The sequence below is a fragment of the Leptopilina boulardi genome, unplaced genomic scaffold (genome assembly GCF_019393585.1).
Source record: "Leptopilina boulardi isolate dan_hultmark-lab unplaced genomic scaffold, ZJU_Lbou_2.1 LbouV2_70, whole genome shotgun sequence".
In the NCBI taxonomy this organism is placed as follows: domain Eukaryota; kingdom Metazoa; phylum Arthropoda; class Insecta; order Hymenoptera; family Figitidae; genus Leptopilina; species Leptopilina boulardi.
Genome location: NW_026138017.1, coordinates 1,255,357 through 1,270,566, shown reverse-complemented (window position 1 = coordinate 1,270,566; position 15,210 = coordinate 1,255,357). Strand labels below are relative to the sequence as shown.

General features: G+C 26.1%; 1 protein-coding gene across 5 annotated transcripts in view; it reads right to left on the bottom strand.

Moving 5' to 3' along the window:
- Positions 1 to 460: 460 nt before the first annotated feature.
- Positions 461 to 15,210, bottom strand: part of LOC127290526 (retinal homeobox protein Rx1-like) — a 53,524-nt gene continuing 38,774 nt past the window's right edge. For 3 of the 5 annotated variants that reach the window (XM_051319155.1, XM_051319154.1, XM_051319156.1), the window contains 4 exons: positions 9,738 to 10,000; positions 4,985 to 5,072; positions 2,346 to 2,767; positions 461 to 770 (listed from right to left, as the gene is read on the bottom strand). In XM_051319155.1, the coding sequence (XP_051175112.1) occupies positions 744 to 770; positions 2,346 to 2,767; positions 4,985 to 5,072; positions 9,738 to 10,000 (800 nt within the window). In that variant the 3' untranslated portion in view covers positions 461 to 743. Of the gene's footprint in view, positions 771 to 1,188; positions 2,768 to 4,984; positions 5,073 to 9,737; positions 10,001 to 15,210 lie in introns of those variants that run through there. The other 2 variants (XM_051319153.1, XM_051319157.1) reach the window with 2 other exon arrangements.

Sequence of the window (15,210 nt, the reverse complement as noted above, 5' to 3'; positions counted from 1 at the left end):
ATTGGTGACGTGACTCCTCGCGGATGTCTCATTCAAATCGTCATTTGATTAATGAATTTTCCTCTTCAATACCATTGCGTTATTTATCAAAAAATATATATCAATTACATGATTATTTATTATATTTTTTTCATAAAAACAAATATTTAAATAATATAATAATAATAATAATAATAATAATAAAATAAATAACAAAATAAATTATAGTTATAGTAATAATAATATAAATAACTCCTATAATTTATTGATTGGGAATATAATTTTCTAATTCATTCTAATTCTAATTCATTCATTAAAAATAAAAATGGAATTAGGTATGGAGTAAAATTATATAAAAAAATTAATTAACAAGACCAATTGAGTGTATTAATATTTAGTTTCATATATTTTTCACTTAATATTACAATGAATTATCTATATTTACATAAACATACACATGATGAATATAATTTACATATAATTTACAAAATCGAGAACTTTCTTTATTTAAAAAAAAAAGAAAAAAAAATTTGGAAGAATTTTTTTTTTGTTTTATTTTTTTTTTTTAATAAGTTACTCTATATAAAAGCGATTCATATATATATAATATACTCACTAAAATAATTTACATATCGCTTTGAATTATTTGTTTCGTATAAATAATTTAATTTCTATATTATCCAATTTTGTGGGTAACCTTGCATGTATGTCCTTTTTTTCTATAGAAATTTTTTTTTCTTTTTAAGTCTTTTTTTCACATCTTTTCACGCCTGAATTGTAAGAAAAGTATTCTGTAATGAAATGAAATTTAACATATTATGATTTTATCACACTTAAGATATATATATATATATATATGTATAGTAATAACTAATAAATAAAAAATATTTTTACATATTAAGAAAAAATAAAAAGAAAGAAAAAGACTGCCAGCAGTCTGTAATTTTTTAATTTTTTTTTTTTAATATCGAAGTACTTCAAACATCAGTCTGTCGCTCGAAAATTAATAAATATTTGTTATTGCACTTTTTTTAAAATATAAACTAATTTTTTTTTTTTGTTTTTCTTCCTTTCTAAGAGAATGAGTATATGAATCAAGTGTTTGGGTGGTTTGAACGTTAATTAATTTTTCTATAATATAGTAAACCCTCAGTCAGTACTCCGACCCAAAAAATTGAAGTTTTCTTCTTTACTTTTGTTTGTTAATGAAAATTAAAATTTTTTTTTGTTAATTTAAACGAGAAAAAAACCTCAATGCGAGAATTACAGTAAATTTTTTATAATTATCTTGATGACAATAATCGAGGGTCCACTGTTTTTCTCCTGATCCCTGAGTATTAAATAATTATTATGTATAATATTTATAATAATATTTACAATGATTATTATAAATATATATTATTTTTTTAAGGTTTCAAACCATAAACAAACGTTTATTATCGAGAGATAACTGTAACTTGAGTTACGGGAAAAAATTACTATTGATTTTGCATAATACATGAAAAATGAATTAATGATTTTTTTTTTTTTTGCTGAAACCTATATAATTCTGGCAATAGAAAATGTCTCACTCCATATATTATCAAGTGATTTACATATTATTTACACAAGGTGAAAGAAATTAATTAATTCATTTTACTGAAATGTTTTACGCTATTTATTATATTTTTGTTACAATTTAAAGCAAATATGAAAAAATATATTACTATTTATTCCAAATAAAAGTAAATAAATTTTTTTTTAATTAAACTAAAATTAATTTTAATAGTTTCTCTTAGATACACCCAGAGGAAAAATATAATTGTTTTAGAGGTAAATAAATATTTAATTCAAATCAGTAGTTATATATTTTTCTTTGAGAGAAATATATTTAAAAAATAAATAAATATTTAGTTCGGATAAAAAATTATTTCTCCAGATATAATATTGTAAAAAAGGAAATTATAATTAAAATTCATCTATTTAAAATACAAATATTGACTAATTTTCAATACTCAATTCGTAAAATACTTCACAGTAAAATATGAATTATTTAATCTCTTTCAAATTATCACTTACTATATATGGTTACAATATATGTACAAAATTCACATCACATGGCAATGATTTTTTCATAAATTAAAACAAAAAAAAATATAAAGTTAAAAAATTTGAATAAAAATTAATTTAATTTTCACAATTAAAAAAAAAATATAAAAATTAAATTAAAAAACAATTTCAGTATTAAAAAATAAAAATTTCCTTGATCAAATGGCTAAATTTTAATTCTTCAGAATAAATAATGAGAAGGAAAAGATTTTTTTACACATATCTCTCTTTCTTTTTCTTATAGAAACTAATTGAATAAATCCTAATTAATTCTCGACCTTGCGTAATACTTCCTCAGCCTTAACTCGTAGAATTTCAGCACTTTGCCTCCTAATTTCGTCATCTGACGAGCCAGAATCTTCATCCCTGTCATGTTTTGAGCTGAGATTTTGTGCGATACTTTGAACACCAAGATTAAGAGGGTGCGAATGCAATTGTGCACTAAGGGAACGTGTGTCAATATTATTGTGATTTAGAGATGAAGGTGGACTTAGACCCATCACAGGAAGAACTGAACTTAATGTGGCAAGATTTTGTGGTAACATATACTGTGACAGAAATGCGTGAAGGGGTGGTAATTTTGGTGTACTATTTGGCCATACACTTGGTGGAAACATTGTTGGCATAAACCATGGAAATGCAGCTGCTGCAGGTGCCGTTGGTGTACCAGGACCAACAGCATCCGTCGGACACCATCCACCTTTAACAGAAAAAACAAATTGTTTTTAACAAAATGACAAATTCAATTTTTATTTTTATAATTTTTTTTTAATTATTTAATTTTTTATTTTCATTCACTCAGAGAAAAGTATTATTTTAACCAGACATTCACAAAAAATTTATGATATAGCGTATCGCTAATTAACACCTACAGTGGAGCGATACAACACAATAAGAAAACACCTCATAAGTTTCAAAATTTTTAATATTTAAATTACTAATAAGTACAATTTTGGTATTTTAAATTAATAATTACAATTTTGATAGGATTAATTATTAGTTATTCGTAACTCATTCGTAAGAATTTACGACTGACTTATTTGTGAGCCATCAGTGAACAAATCGTAAATCATTAGTCACTCAAATATTCGTGACCAAATCGTAAATCATAACTGAATCCTAAGTTATCAGTGACCAAATCGTAAGTCATTATCTCTTAGCAGTATTTCTAATTCGTGACTTTTTTCTTAGGCGAGTTTCTAATTCGTGACTTTTTCCTAGGAGCATTTCTAATTCGTGACTTTTTTTTCTGAGGTGCGTTTCTAATTCATAACCTTTTTTCTTAGAAGCATTTCTAATTCGTGACTTTTTTCTTTGGCGCGTTTCTAATTCGTGACTTTTTTTCTTAGGCGAGTTTCTAATTGGTGACTTTTTCTTAGGAGCATTTCTAATTCGTGACTTTTTCTTAGGCGCATTTCTAATTCGTGACTTTTTTTCTTAGGCGCGTTTCTAATTCGTGACTTTTTTTCTTAGGCGATTTCTAATTCGTGACTTTTCGTGACTTTTTTCTTAGGCGCATTCTAATTTGTGACTTTTTCTTAGGAGCATTTCTAATTCGTGACTTTTTAGGCGCATTTCTAATTCGTGACTTTTTTCTTAGGCGATTTCTAATTCGTGACTTTTTCGTGACTTTTTCGTGACTTTTTCTTAGGCGATTTCTAATTCGTGACTTTTTCGTGACTTTTTCTTATGCGCATTTCTAATTCGTGACTTTCGTGACTTTTTTCTTAGACGCATTTCTAATTCGTGACTTTTCCGTGACTTCTTTCTTAGGCGTATTTCTAATACGTGACTTTTTTCTTAGGCGATTTCTAATTCGTGACTTTTTCGTGACTTTTCTTATGCGCATTTCTAATTCGTGACTTTCGTGACTTTTTTCTTAGGCGCATTTCTAATTCGTGACTTTTTTCTTAGGCGCATTTCTAATTCGTGACTTTTTCGTGACTTTTTTCTTAGACGTGTTTCTAATTCGTGACTCTTTTCTTTGGCGCGTTTCTAATTCGTGACTTTTCCGTGACTTTTTTCTTAGGCGCATTTCTAATTCGTGACTCTTTTCTTAGGAGCATTTCTAATTCGTGACTTTTACGAGGCGCGTAAAAAGATGTGTTTGCTCAGAGGATTAAATTAAAACCGAAGAAATGAAAACATACTATACAAATAGAATAAATAATATAGTAGTGATGTAATGACAATAAAATGATATACGCTATTCTCTAATTACCCCAAATAAAACTTAACAAACATTTGTACCTTCTCTAAATATTAAAATAAATTCCTAATTACTCGTATTTCCCTTTCCCTAAAGAAAAAATAACATAATTTATCAGATTGATGATCACAACGATAGAACAAAAAAAAAACACTGTCAATTATTTGTTCCTTATTTTTTTTAATTCGTTGACACTAATCTCAATTTCGGTATCAAAAAAAAGAAATGTAATAAATAAAATATAATTTCTACATAAGGCAATTGGGGTTTTTTTCTGTGTTTCCTACACACACTCACACAAACATACACGCGCGCGTGCATTAGCACACCTCACGCGTTAAAAACATTAATGAAAAATGTATTTTAGCTCCTTCTCCCTCATTGGTTATATACAAAATATATACATATGTATATCGTATAGATCAGATTCTCCCGAGCGATGTTTGCAGCGACAGTGAAATTAGACATAATTGTCGCAGATTGCATCTACCCCTCGGTAACTGTTTCTTGTTGGACGAGTTGAGGCAATGCCACAGGGCAAATTCATGGTGTGTGTCCCTCTATACCTTTATCAATGATACTATATATATATATATATATATATATATATATATATATATATATATATATATATATATATATATATATATACGTATTAGCGAGGGCTAGTATATGCTACTAATTGTTGCAGGATCGTTAATTACTCACCACCTGGTTCCACGTGCATGAAGTTGCTGTCTCTGCCAAGTGCTTTTTCTCTTTTGCGCCACTTTGCTCGTCTATTTTGAAACCAGACCTGTAACCATAAACAATTTTTTTTTCCTATTATTATACAGATACAAAAAAAAAGAAAAATTTTTTAAAAAAGTAACGCAGTAGGAAACGGTTTTTTTATTTTTTAAATTTTCTCTTTTTTAAAAAAAATTTTATTTATTATAAAAAATAGACTACTGGCATTTCTAAATTAGTTTTGTTATTCGTTTATTTATTTATTATTATTATTTTTATAACAATATAATAGTATATTACTTTATTTACTCTCTAAATCTGAATTAGTAAAAATGTTTACTAATTTGAATTAGTGACTCACTTTTTGCTTCTGAATTAGTAAAATTTTACTAATTATTAGTAACTTTTACTAACAATTAGTAAAATTTAACTAATTCAGAAGCAAAAAGTGAGTCACTAATTCAAATTAGTAAACATTTTTACTAATTCAGATTTAGAGAGTAAGTAAATAGTGGAGTAAAAAATTTTTCTCCTTTAAAAAAATTTAATTTTTTCGCGAAAAAAAAATGAAAAAATGATGAACTTTATATATATAGGTAAACGTAGGCGAAATCATGGATAATGTTCGGGAAAGAGTAGCAAGATACCCTCCTCTTTCTCTCCTCTCGGGCGCTTCTATCAGCGAGTCACCTAACAAAAGCTTGCTCTCGAGGCTGATTAAGCTAATTGTTAACAATTATCCTGATTTCCTCTGGAGCTTGAGTGGCAGCAACCCCTGTGCAGAGAGAGAGAGAGAGAGAGAGAACATCCCCCTGAACAACTCTCCGCGGGTCCCGTTATATAGCCATATAAATGCTTTCGCTTTCCAGTTGAGTTGTTCCTGGTTTTTGGCGTGCAATCGTATATATATATATATATATATATATATAGAACCCCCCCCCCTCCCACCTTTTGCAACATTTTACATTGAGATCTATTGTCCATTAAGGAATTCATTGCCTTTCATTGGAACCACATTGACGTATATATGCGAGAAAAGAGGGTGCGACACACCAAAGTCAAAAGAAAAAGAACATTTAAATTTGATTTGAAAATCTTCACGCGGAAAAATTTCAGTTACCGCATTGAACTTTGTTTCCTTGACTTTTTTTCACGGTTCAAAAATTCATTTCTGCGTCAAACTTTCGTTAATAAATATATAATCTATAATCAATTTTAAATCGAATTTTATATTTTGTTATTAATAATTTTGAAACAACAAAAAAACCTTTTATATATATTTATATACAGTAAACCCTCGATAAGTGATCGATTACATAATTTAATAATATGTTATAATACCTTATGAAAAATTCACTACTGATATACCATTACCGCGCCAGTAGTATAAATTTTGGCAAATTTTCGGTAGAGTATATACATGTAACACACATGTCAAAATAATTCAAAATACGATTAAATTTTCTCATATAAAAGAGAAGAGATGATGAAAATGATACATAAACGCGATATACAGAATAAAGCTGTTAGATATATATATTTTCCATTGACTCGTCGACGCACCAGTAAGATTTAATTGCTTAATTGCTTTTAATTATTTAATCGTTTCTGAATGCTTCTTCTCATGTTGAAGGATTCGTAAATCACCCTCACGATTTTAACGAGTTGAACTGCATTAGAGTTTCAATCAGACAGTTACATATATATATATATATATATATATATATATATATAGTTCTAGCTTCTATTTTCATTAAAGAAGATATATATAGTACAGAGAATTAAATTATACGTAATTAGATTCTTAAACCTTTCCATTATCTCACATAAATATCATAATTAATTTGTTAATTGCGAGAATTGAGATGGACTATAATCTATAATTATTGAGGGATTACTGTATCTAATAAATTTATTTATTAATATAAAGAAGTTACAAAAACTCTTTCTTCATTTAACGAGGGATTCATGTATCTTAAAAATGTTTAAATAGTACTTGCAAGATGTTCATTTATCGAGGTTTTTGTGTATTACTTTATTAACCATTTTAATTGGCCTATTTATCGAGGTTTTAGTGTATTGCATATAAATATTTATTACGTTAAATATATTTAACGCATATTTCTTAATTAGTGTTCGTTTAACGAGGGTTCAGTGTATCTTACAAATTCCAATTATTACTGCCTAACATATAACTGTATTTATAATCAAAAAATTTTTCCAATCAAATTCTCGTATGTTTCACTTATCGAGGTTCTTGTGTATCTCAAATTTCTCTCTAAATCGTACAAGTGAAAAAAACTTTTTTTGATATAGTTAAACGAAAGGGTGATTTCCGAAACTCTCATTCAAAAAAAAAGGCGTTAAGTAAAAAGAGAGGGGGAAAGGTATATGTATATAAAAGAGAGAGAGAGATAGAGAGAAATGGAAAATTGTCCCGGAAAGCCGTCCATTAATATCTGGTGAATACAACAGAGTATGCGATCGATCGCCGTCCGTTAATGTCGAAAAATGGCGTAATTTCGCATCTGAAATTGGTAGGCAGGATTTCCTAGATTGAAATAAAGTGGCCGTGGCACCACTGCGCCTGGCGGATCATTTAGCGGTTTTGTCGAGCGACGGCCAATTGCCGGCATTGTCGCTTGGCTGTACCACAATGGGCCAATCGGAATGCTCTCTGTCTCTTTTCAACTGATGCTTCTCTCTGATGCTGTTGCTACTACTGCCTTCCCTCACACCCTACCCCCCCCCCATTTCACCCCTTCCCTTTTGGGCACCCTTTCTCTGTGCTCCCTATGGTGCCACGTATAGGTTGTTTCACCCCCCCCCCCTCTTCCTCCCTTTCTCATTCGCTAACCCATGGTCCCTTTCGCCTCCATCCGCACACACAACTCGCTTTACACCACCTCACGCAAGGGTGTCAGATAGTTACGCTAATCGAGTAACCAATTTTCCAACGATAGAAAAGTCACTCTCTCTCTTTCTCGCATATAATACCCTGGATATTCAATTTATCTTTTATTATATAAAATATAATGCGGTTTATCTCATTTACTTTTTCACATATATAGATATTTTCTTTATAATTTTTTTCTTTTTATATTATAGGCAGTTTGGTTTTTTTATTTTTAGAATTAAAAATAGGTGAGAAAAAAATTATTATTTGGATAATTTAACGACTTTTAATTGATTGCTTCAATGATTGTTTCAATAATTGTTTTAATTAGTAACTGAATTAGTAATTTAGTATAAGTAATTGAATTAGTAATTTAGTTAGTAATTGAATTAGTAATTAAATTAGTAATTGAAATTAGTATTTTATAAAATTAGTTTAAAACAATTATTTATAAAAAATAAGTTGCAAACTAATAATTAATCTCTTACAAAAACTGTTATTAACTATTTGAAATTAGCATGAGTGGGTATTTATTTAATAGCTAAAATTACACCCAGAGAAATGATTTATTTGAACCAAATAAAATATATTTGAGTTAAATAAACGTATATTAGTCTCAGAGCCTACTAACTTATTTATTTGGCGTAAATAAAAATTTTATTTGTCAGAAATAAATTTTTCTTTGGCTCAAATAAATTTTTTATTTCAATGAAATAAAATATATTTGCAACAAATAAATGAGTTAGTAGGCTCGGAGACAAATATACCATTTCTCTGAGTGTAGTTAAGTAGTTAATTAGTAGATTTTTTAATTAGTAATTCAACTTCATTTTGATAACTATATATTCTCTACATTTTAATTGTTTAAAAATAACAAATTGGATAAAATAAATACAGTAACTAATACCTATAAATTAGTAATTGGAATTAGCAATTGGAATTAGTAATTGGAATTAGTAATTGAAATAAGTAATTGAATTTACTAATTAAAAATAGTAATTGAAAATAGTTGAAAGCTACACTCAGAGAAATGGTATATTTCTCTCCGAGCCTACTAACTCATTTATTTGTTGCAAATATATTTTATTTCATTGAAATAAAAAATTTATTTGAGGCAAATAAAAATTTATTTCTGACAAATAAAACTTTTATTTATGCCAAATAAATAAGTTAGTAGGCTCTGAGACAAATATACGTTTATTTAACTCAAATATATTTTATTTGGTTCAAATAAATCATTTCTCTGCGTGTATTATTTACAAAAAATTAGTTGCAATTAATAATTAATCTCTCACAAAAATTATTATCAACTACTTGAAATTAGCAGGACTAGATATTTAATTAGTAACTAATTAGTTAAACAGCAAATTACTAGCTACCAATTTTAGTCCCCATTGGCAAATTTCCCCATTATATCATAGAAATATAATATTATTGAATTCATCATACGATTTTTTTTTCTCACCTATATTTAATAATAACAATAATAATAAATATTCTATCCAATTCGATGAAATATTTTCAACATAAAAAAATATCACCTCCTTTGTGTTCACATTGAAAATTACGAGCCACAAAAAAAAAAGAAAAAGAAAGGGGAAAAGAGTGAATTTTAGGACAATAGTCTGTAATTAGTCGAGTGGCTAGCCAGATTCAGTAATGTATATATATATATATATATAACTAGCACTACCACGAAAGAGGGATGTTCTTGCGTCATTGCTAAATTGAAAAAAAAAAATTCTTTTTTCTCTTATCCGTATTTCTAACAAAGTAGATTAATATTTTATATATATAGTTTTGAAAAAGATTTGTATTAATTTTTTTTTTTCTTACCTGAACTCTTGCCTCGGAGAGATCTAGTCTCATGGCAAGTTCTTCCCTCGTGAAAACATCTGGATATTGTGTTTTTTCAAAAGCTCGTTCCAATTGATGCAATTGATAAGTGGTAAAGGTAGTTCGTGACCGGCGAACTTTTCTCGGCCTATCGGATTCCAAATCCAATGGGTCGTTTAAAGAATCATTTATCTGATGATCACTCAAGTGACCGAGTTCTGTTTCACCTCCATCGCCAACAGCGTCTGATGATGTTGCATGATCTGTAACGTAATCATAATTTTTTTTTTTCATTTATTTATCATTTATTTATTATTTATTAATATTTATTTATTATTTATTACACTGAAAAAAAAATTATTTGATTCAAATACTCGATTACATGACTATTATCAAATAAATATTTATTTGTATCAAATAATTATTATTTGAGTCAATTAAATGGTATTTGTTTCAAATACAAAAATTATTGGTTCAAATACAATTTATTTAATTCAAATAAAAATTATTTGGTTCAAATAAATATTTATTTGATAATACACAAGTAATTGAGTATTTGAATCAAATAATTTTTTTTTTCTGTGTAATATTTATGTATTATTTATTTAAATTTATTTATTTTTAATTTAAAATTTATTTCTATTATTAATTGTTTTATTATTAAGATTAGTGATCAAAATGTACCGGAACCAAATAATTTTTTTTTAAATCAGCCTTTTCAAATTGAAAAAAAAATTTTTGGGTTTGGTATTTACATCACTCTTTATGATAATAATTAACAAAAATCATTGAGAAATATTGAGAAAAAGAAGGGAAAAGAACCACAAAATCTAAAAACACACATATATATATAATAATTGGAAGTCGATTATTATATAGGATTTAAATCCTATATAAAGATCCTTATATAAGAGAACTTGCAAAAAGCGATCTCCTTGAGTAGAGAATATAACCCAGTTTCTAAATGAACCTTCTTATGCCACTTTCAAAAAAAAAATATATATACATATATATATATATATATATATATATAATATGGAAAATAAACGAGGTATACATTTAATACGCGCGCAAATAGACGCAGAGATTTGACAAGAGATTCACGCTAAGTGCATACTCGAATATTATATTTCAAACGAAATAGGTATATACATATATAAATATACATATATAAATGTGTGTGAGTGAGCTCCGGGGTCAATTTTAAAATATTTTTTTTAAGCCGCGACGCATCTCCCAATACTTGTCGATCCGATATATATATATATACACGATATTGTCCATCGATGACGTCTGATCGACGGATTGTCGACTTTTTAAGCCTCTGACATTTTTATACCTTTCCCCCCCCACCCCTTTCCAAACAGTAAATAATTCTCGAAATATCTTTTTTTTTTACTTGTTATTTTTTCAACATTTGTTGCCGAATAAAAAAAAAAAGAGTATTTTGTCGATTTTTCAAACTGTATATATATATATATTAGTTGGGTGAGGGGGGTAAATGTACAAAACATTTGAGTATTATGAGAAATATTTTTTTATACAAATATTTTCTGGTGCGAATCATTTTATTCTGTTTTTTTTTGACTTTTTATGCTCTCTTTTGCTCACCCCCCCCCCCTCCCCGCCCCTTGACCATCCACTCCTTTTTTTCTCTCACCCCTCAACCCCTAACAACTCCTTGAACATCCCTTCTGCCTAGACTAGGCTCTCTTTTTACCCCTCCCCCCCTCTCTCCCTATCCTTTTCAATCCTTTATCGACTGTCGACGAAGAGTCGATTAAAGCAAACTACACGTGTATTGTACTTTTTTTTTCTTCCTCTTTTGTTTTGCTCTTTGTTGACAGATAATGTAGAGATATGAATGTATATTTGCGAAATGAAATATGAAAGTTGTGTTCGATTTTTAATTAATACTTTTTCCTTATTCAATATATATAAAGGGCGCTCTTTTTTTGCATTACAGATTTTGATTTATTTTCGAATTTAAATATATAATTATAATATTTTATAAATTATGAAAATATTATAAAAAATATTATAAAATATAAATTATGTACACGTAAAATTATTATTATAATATTTAATGTGAAAAAATAATATTTTTATTAATAACAAAATTGCAAATAATTTTAATACTTTTTTTTCTCACTTAGACATAATTAATTATGTAATAAATGTATATTTAGTCAATATTAATTATATATCAGTAAAAATATGTGGAAATTAATTATTATATTCAACAAAATGAATTAATTATGTAACGCGCTCTGAAAAAAGGGACCTTACAAGCAAACAAATTATAGGTTATGTTTACGATAATTGTATATTGATTAAAAGTTTCTTTTTATTTATATAAAATCAGTTTTTTTTTTATTAAATATTTTGAATGTAATAAAGAGTTAAAATTTCCATTGAAAATTGATCCTCTGTATCGAAATTATAAAAGATACACGCAGAAAATAAAAAGGCATTAAAATAAACTGCAACGCTTATTATTTTAATTCAATTTTTCTTATTTTAATACCATTTTGGTATTAAAATAAGCAAAATTTAATTAAAATAATAAGCGTTTTATTTTTATTTTAATTCAATTTTTCTTATTTTAATCCATTTTGGTATTAAAATAAGCAAAATTTAATTAAAATAATAAGCGTTGCAGCTTATTTTAATACCTTATAATTTTCTGTGTAACTTATAATTTTTTTGCTTCTAATGTCCCTTTCTTCAGAGAGCGTCACAATTATATTGTTAATTAAAAATGAATAGGTAAAAAATTTTATATTTTTATAACATTTCTAGAGAAGAAATGAAAAAAAAAAAAAAATTCTCCACTATTAATGAAAAATGTGCGCAAGAATTTAAACAAAATTGCTTTAATTGAAAAGCATCCTAATCTCTTCTTTGTGAATAAAGCACGATTTTCTGTAATGGTAATAGAGAAAGGTTTTCATTTTCTCTCCTTTCTTCTCTACGTCAACGTTTAAAAAAAAAAATAAAATTCTCTTTTCCCAGTAAAGAAAAAAAGGAAAAAAAAGGAATTAAACACTCGTAATTAGAAGATCAAAATAAAAAAAAGAGCTTACATATATTCCCAAAGGGAATATATATATATATATATCTGGCATACCGTTCAAAGATATACCTTCAGCCAATAAATTCATTTAAAAAAATAATTTTTTTTTTCTGTTAACTATTCTATTTTTATGAATTTTTTTTTTTTTTTTTTTTTGCTAATTACAGTGATCCCTCGATAAAACATGACAACTTTGTAAAAATTTCCTAGAGGGTGGAATAAATTTTATTTTGGTACAGTAAACCCTCGATAATTGTGATAATATTATGATCAATTATCGAGTGTACACTGTACATGTATTTTAAATATTAAATAGAAATATGAAAAAAAAAATTCGCTCTCGATTAATATTTTCGAGGGTTTCAAGTTCCTTATATATTATTATTAATTATTTTTATTATTATTATTAATTATTATTATTATTATTATTATTATTAATATTATTAATATGATTATGATTATTATAATCATTATTTTTTTTATATTATTAATTACATTTGTTTATAAAATTTATATAAAATTGTTTAAAGAGAAAAAAGAATTTTTTTTTTATGAAATTGTACGGAATTTTAATAATTTCTCTAATTAAAAAGCGTAAAATATATAAATTTATGTTTATGAGCTTGAAAACTACGCTCGATCTCTTCTCATTGAGACATACATGCTTAAACTAATTAAACAGATATTTAGAGCCGGTACCATAATAATGCTAATCCCGCTTTCAAACTAGCATCACCCATATGCGTTTGTAAAGGCTTATCTAACACACTATATACACTCACCGATATTCTCAACTTTAACGCACACATTGAATTTATAAAAAAAAAAAAAAATTCCTTTTAATCTTTAAAATTTCTTTTCAAATTTTAATAATAATTTAATTAAATTTAAAAATAAAAGGATAAACATTTTTTTTTTTTGAATGGTTACCAAATAAATAATTATTATAGAAATAAAAATTATTAAAAATAATTATTAATATAATTATAATGAATATACAAATAAAAATAATAGATAATAATTTTCTTGCTCACAATAAAAAGTGTTTAAAAAAAATTTATTTATAATTGTATTATTATATTTATTTGTAATTGTTAATTAAAAAATTAATAAAATTTCAAAGTTTTTTATCTATGGGGGTATGATATTGAGTTAAAGTAATACATATATAAATATATATATATATGTGTGTGTGTGTGTATTATGGAGGTATATAGACACATAGGACATTCGAAGAGCTAATCCAAGCTGAATGGAGAGATTTTAATGTTTTTATGTTGGGGCACAATGGGGTGCACACTCGATGCCAACCTCCCTATTGCTTTTTATTGAGTGTACAAGAAGCCAGGGATGATGCTGCTTGAAATGAAAAATTTATTTACCGTGGAGAATCAATTGCGCATGCGTCACATACGTGTGCACATTGCACACTCACACCTGCTTCTCGAATCAACCCTAATTTCACTAAATATATATTTATATCACTTTTATATGAGCACAACAAACAATTATTTTTTTATATTATTAAAAAACAAAAAACAAATTTTCATAATTTTTGTTCTAAAAAAGAATTTCTTTTTTTTTATATATATAGAAATAGTGAGAATTTTTTAATTACTCGATAAATTTTTATGTATGTGTGAAAAAATATATAATTATTATTTATTTCTAATAATTACTGTAAATTAAAATAATTAGAAAAAAAATATAATTCCTTTTTTTAAACAAAAAAAAAAAAAAAAAAACAAATGAGAAATATATATAATTATGGTACAATATATATAATATAAAAAAATATATAAATGAAAATAATTTTCTAAAGCAGAGAAAAGCGATAACAAAGTTTCTACAATTTTGAAACAATAAGCAAACTATCGATAACCTTCGGTCAAACAAAAACTTGTATAGATTTTCAAAATTATTAATTTTCCAATTATGAAATTAATTCTTATAATTAGTCTTAATTAGTAATTAAAATGACATACACGAAACATCGTAATTATTAAATTCATTAGAATTCAAATTTTTCTTTTCTATATTGATATATTAATATCATAAAAACATTTGTATTTTTTATATTAATAATATTAATAATAATAATAATAATAATAATATTGATGATAATAATAATAAAAATTAATAGTTTCGCAAAACTATATTTATAATTACGGAATTTCCCAAAAACTAAAACTTCATTAAAATAAAGGAAAATTAATTTTATTGAAAATGGAATTTCAATTTCCTTACATAATGTTTAAATGTGTTAATTTTGTATAAACTTTTATAAATCCGCGAAACAAAATAATAAGTGTAATTGAAGGAATTTTTTGAGTAAATAATTTTTTTTTTTAATTTTGTTTTAACTCGCATATATATTATAAATATAGAAGCGCGCAA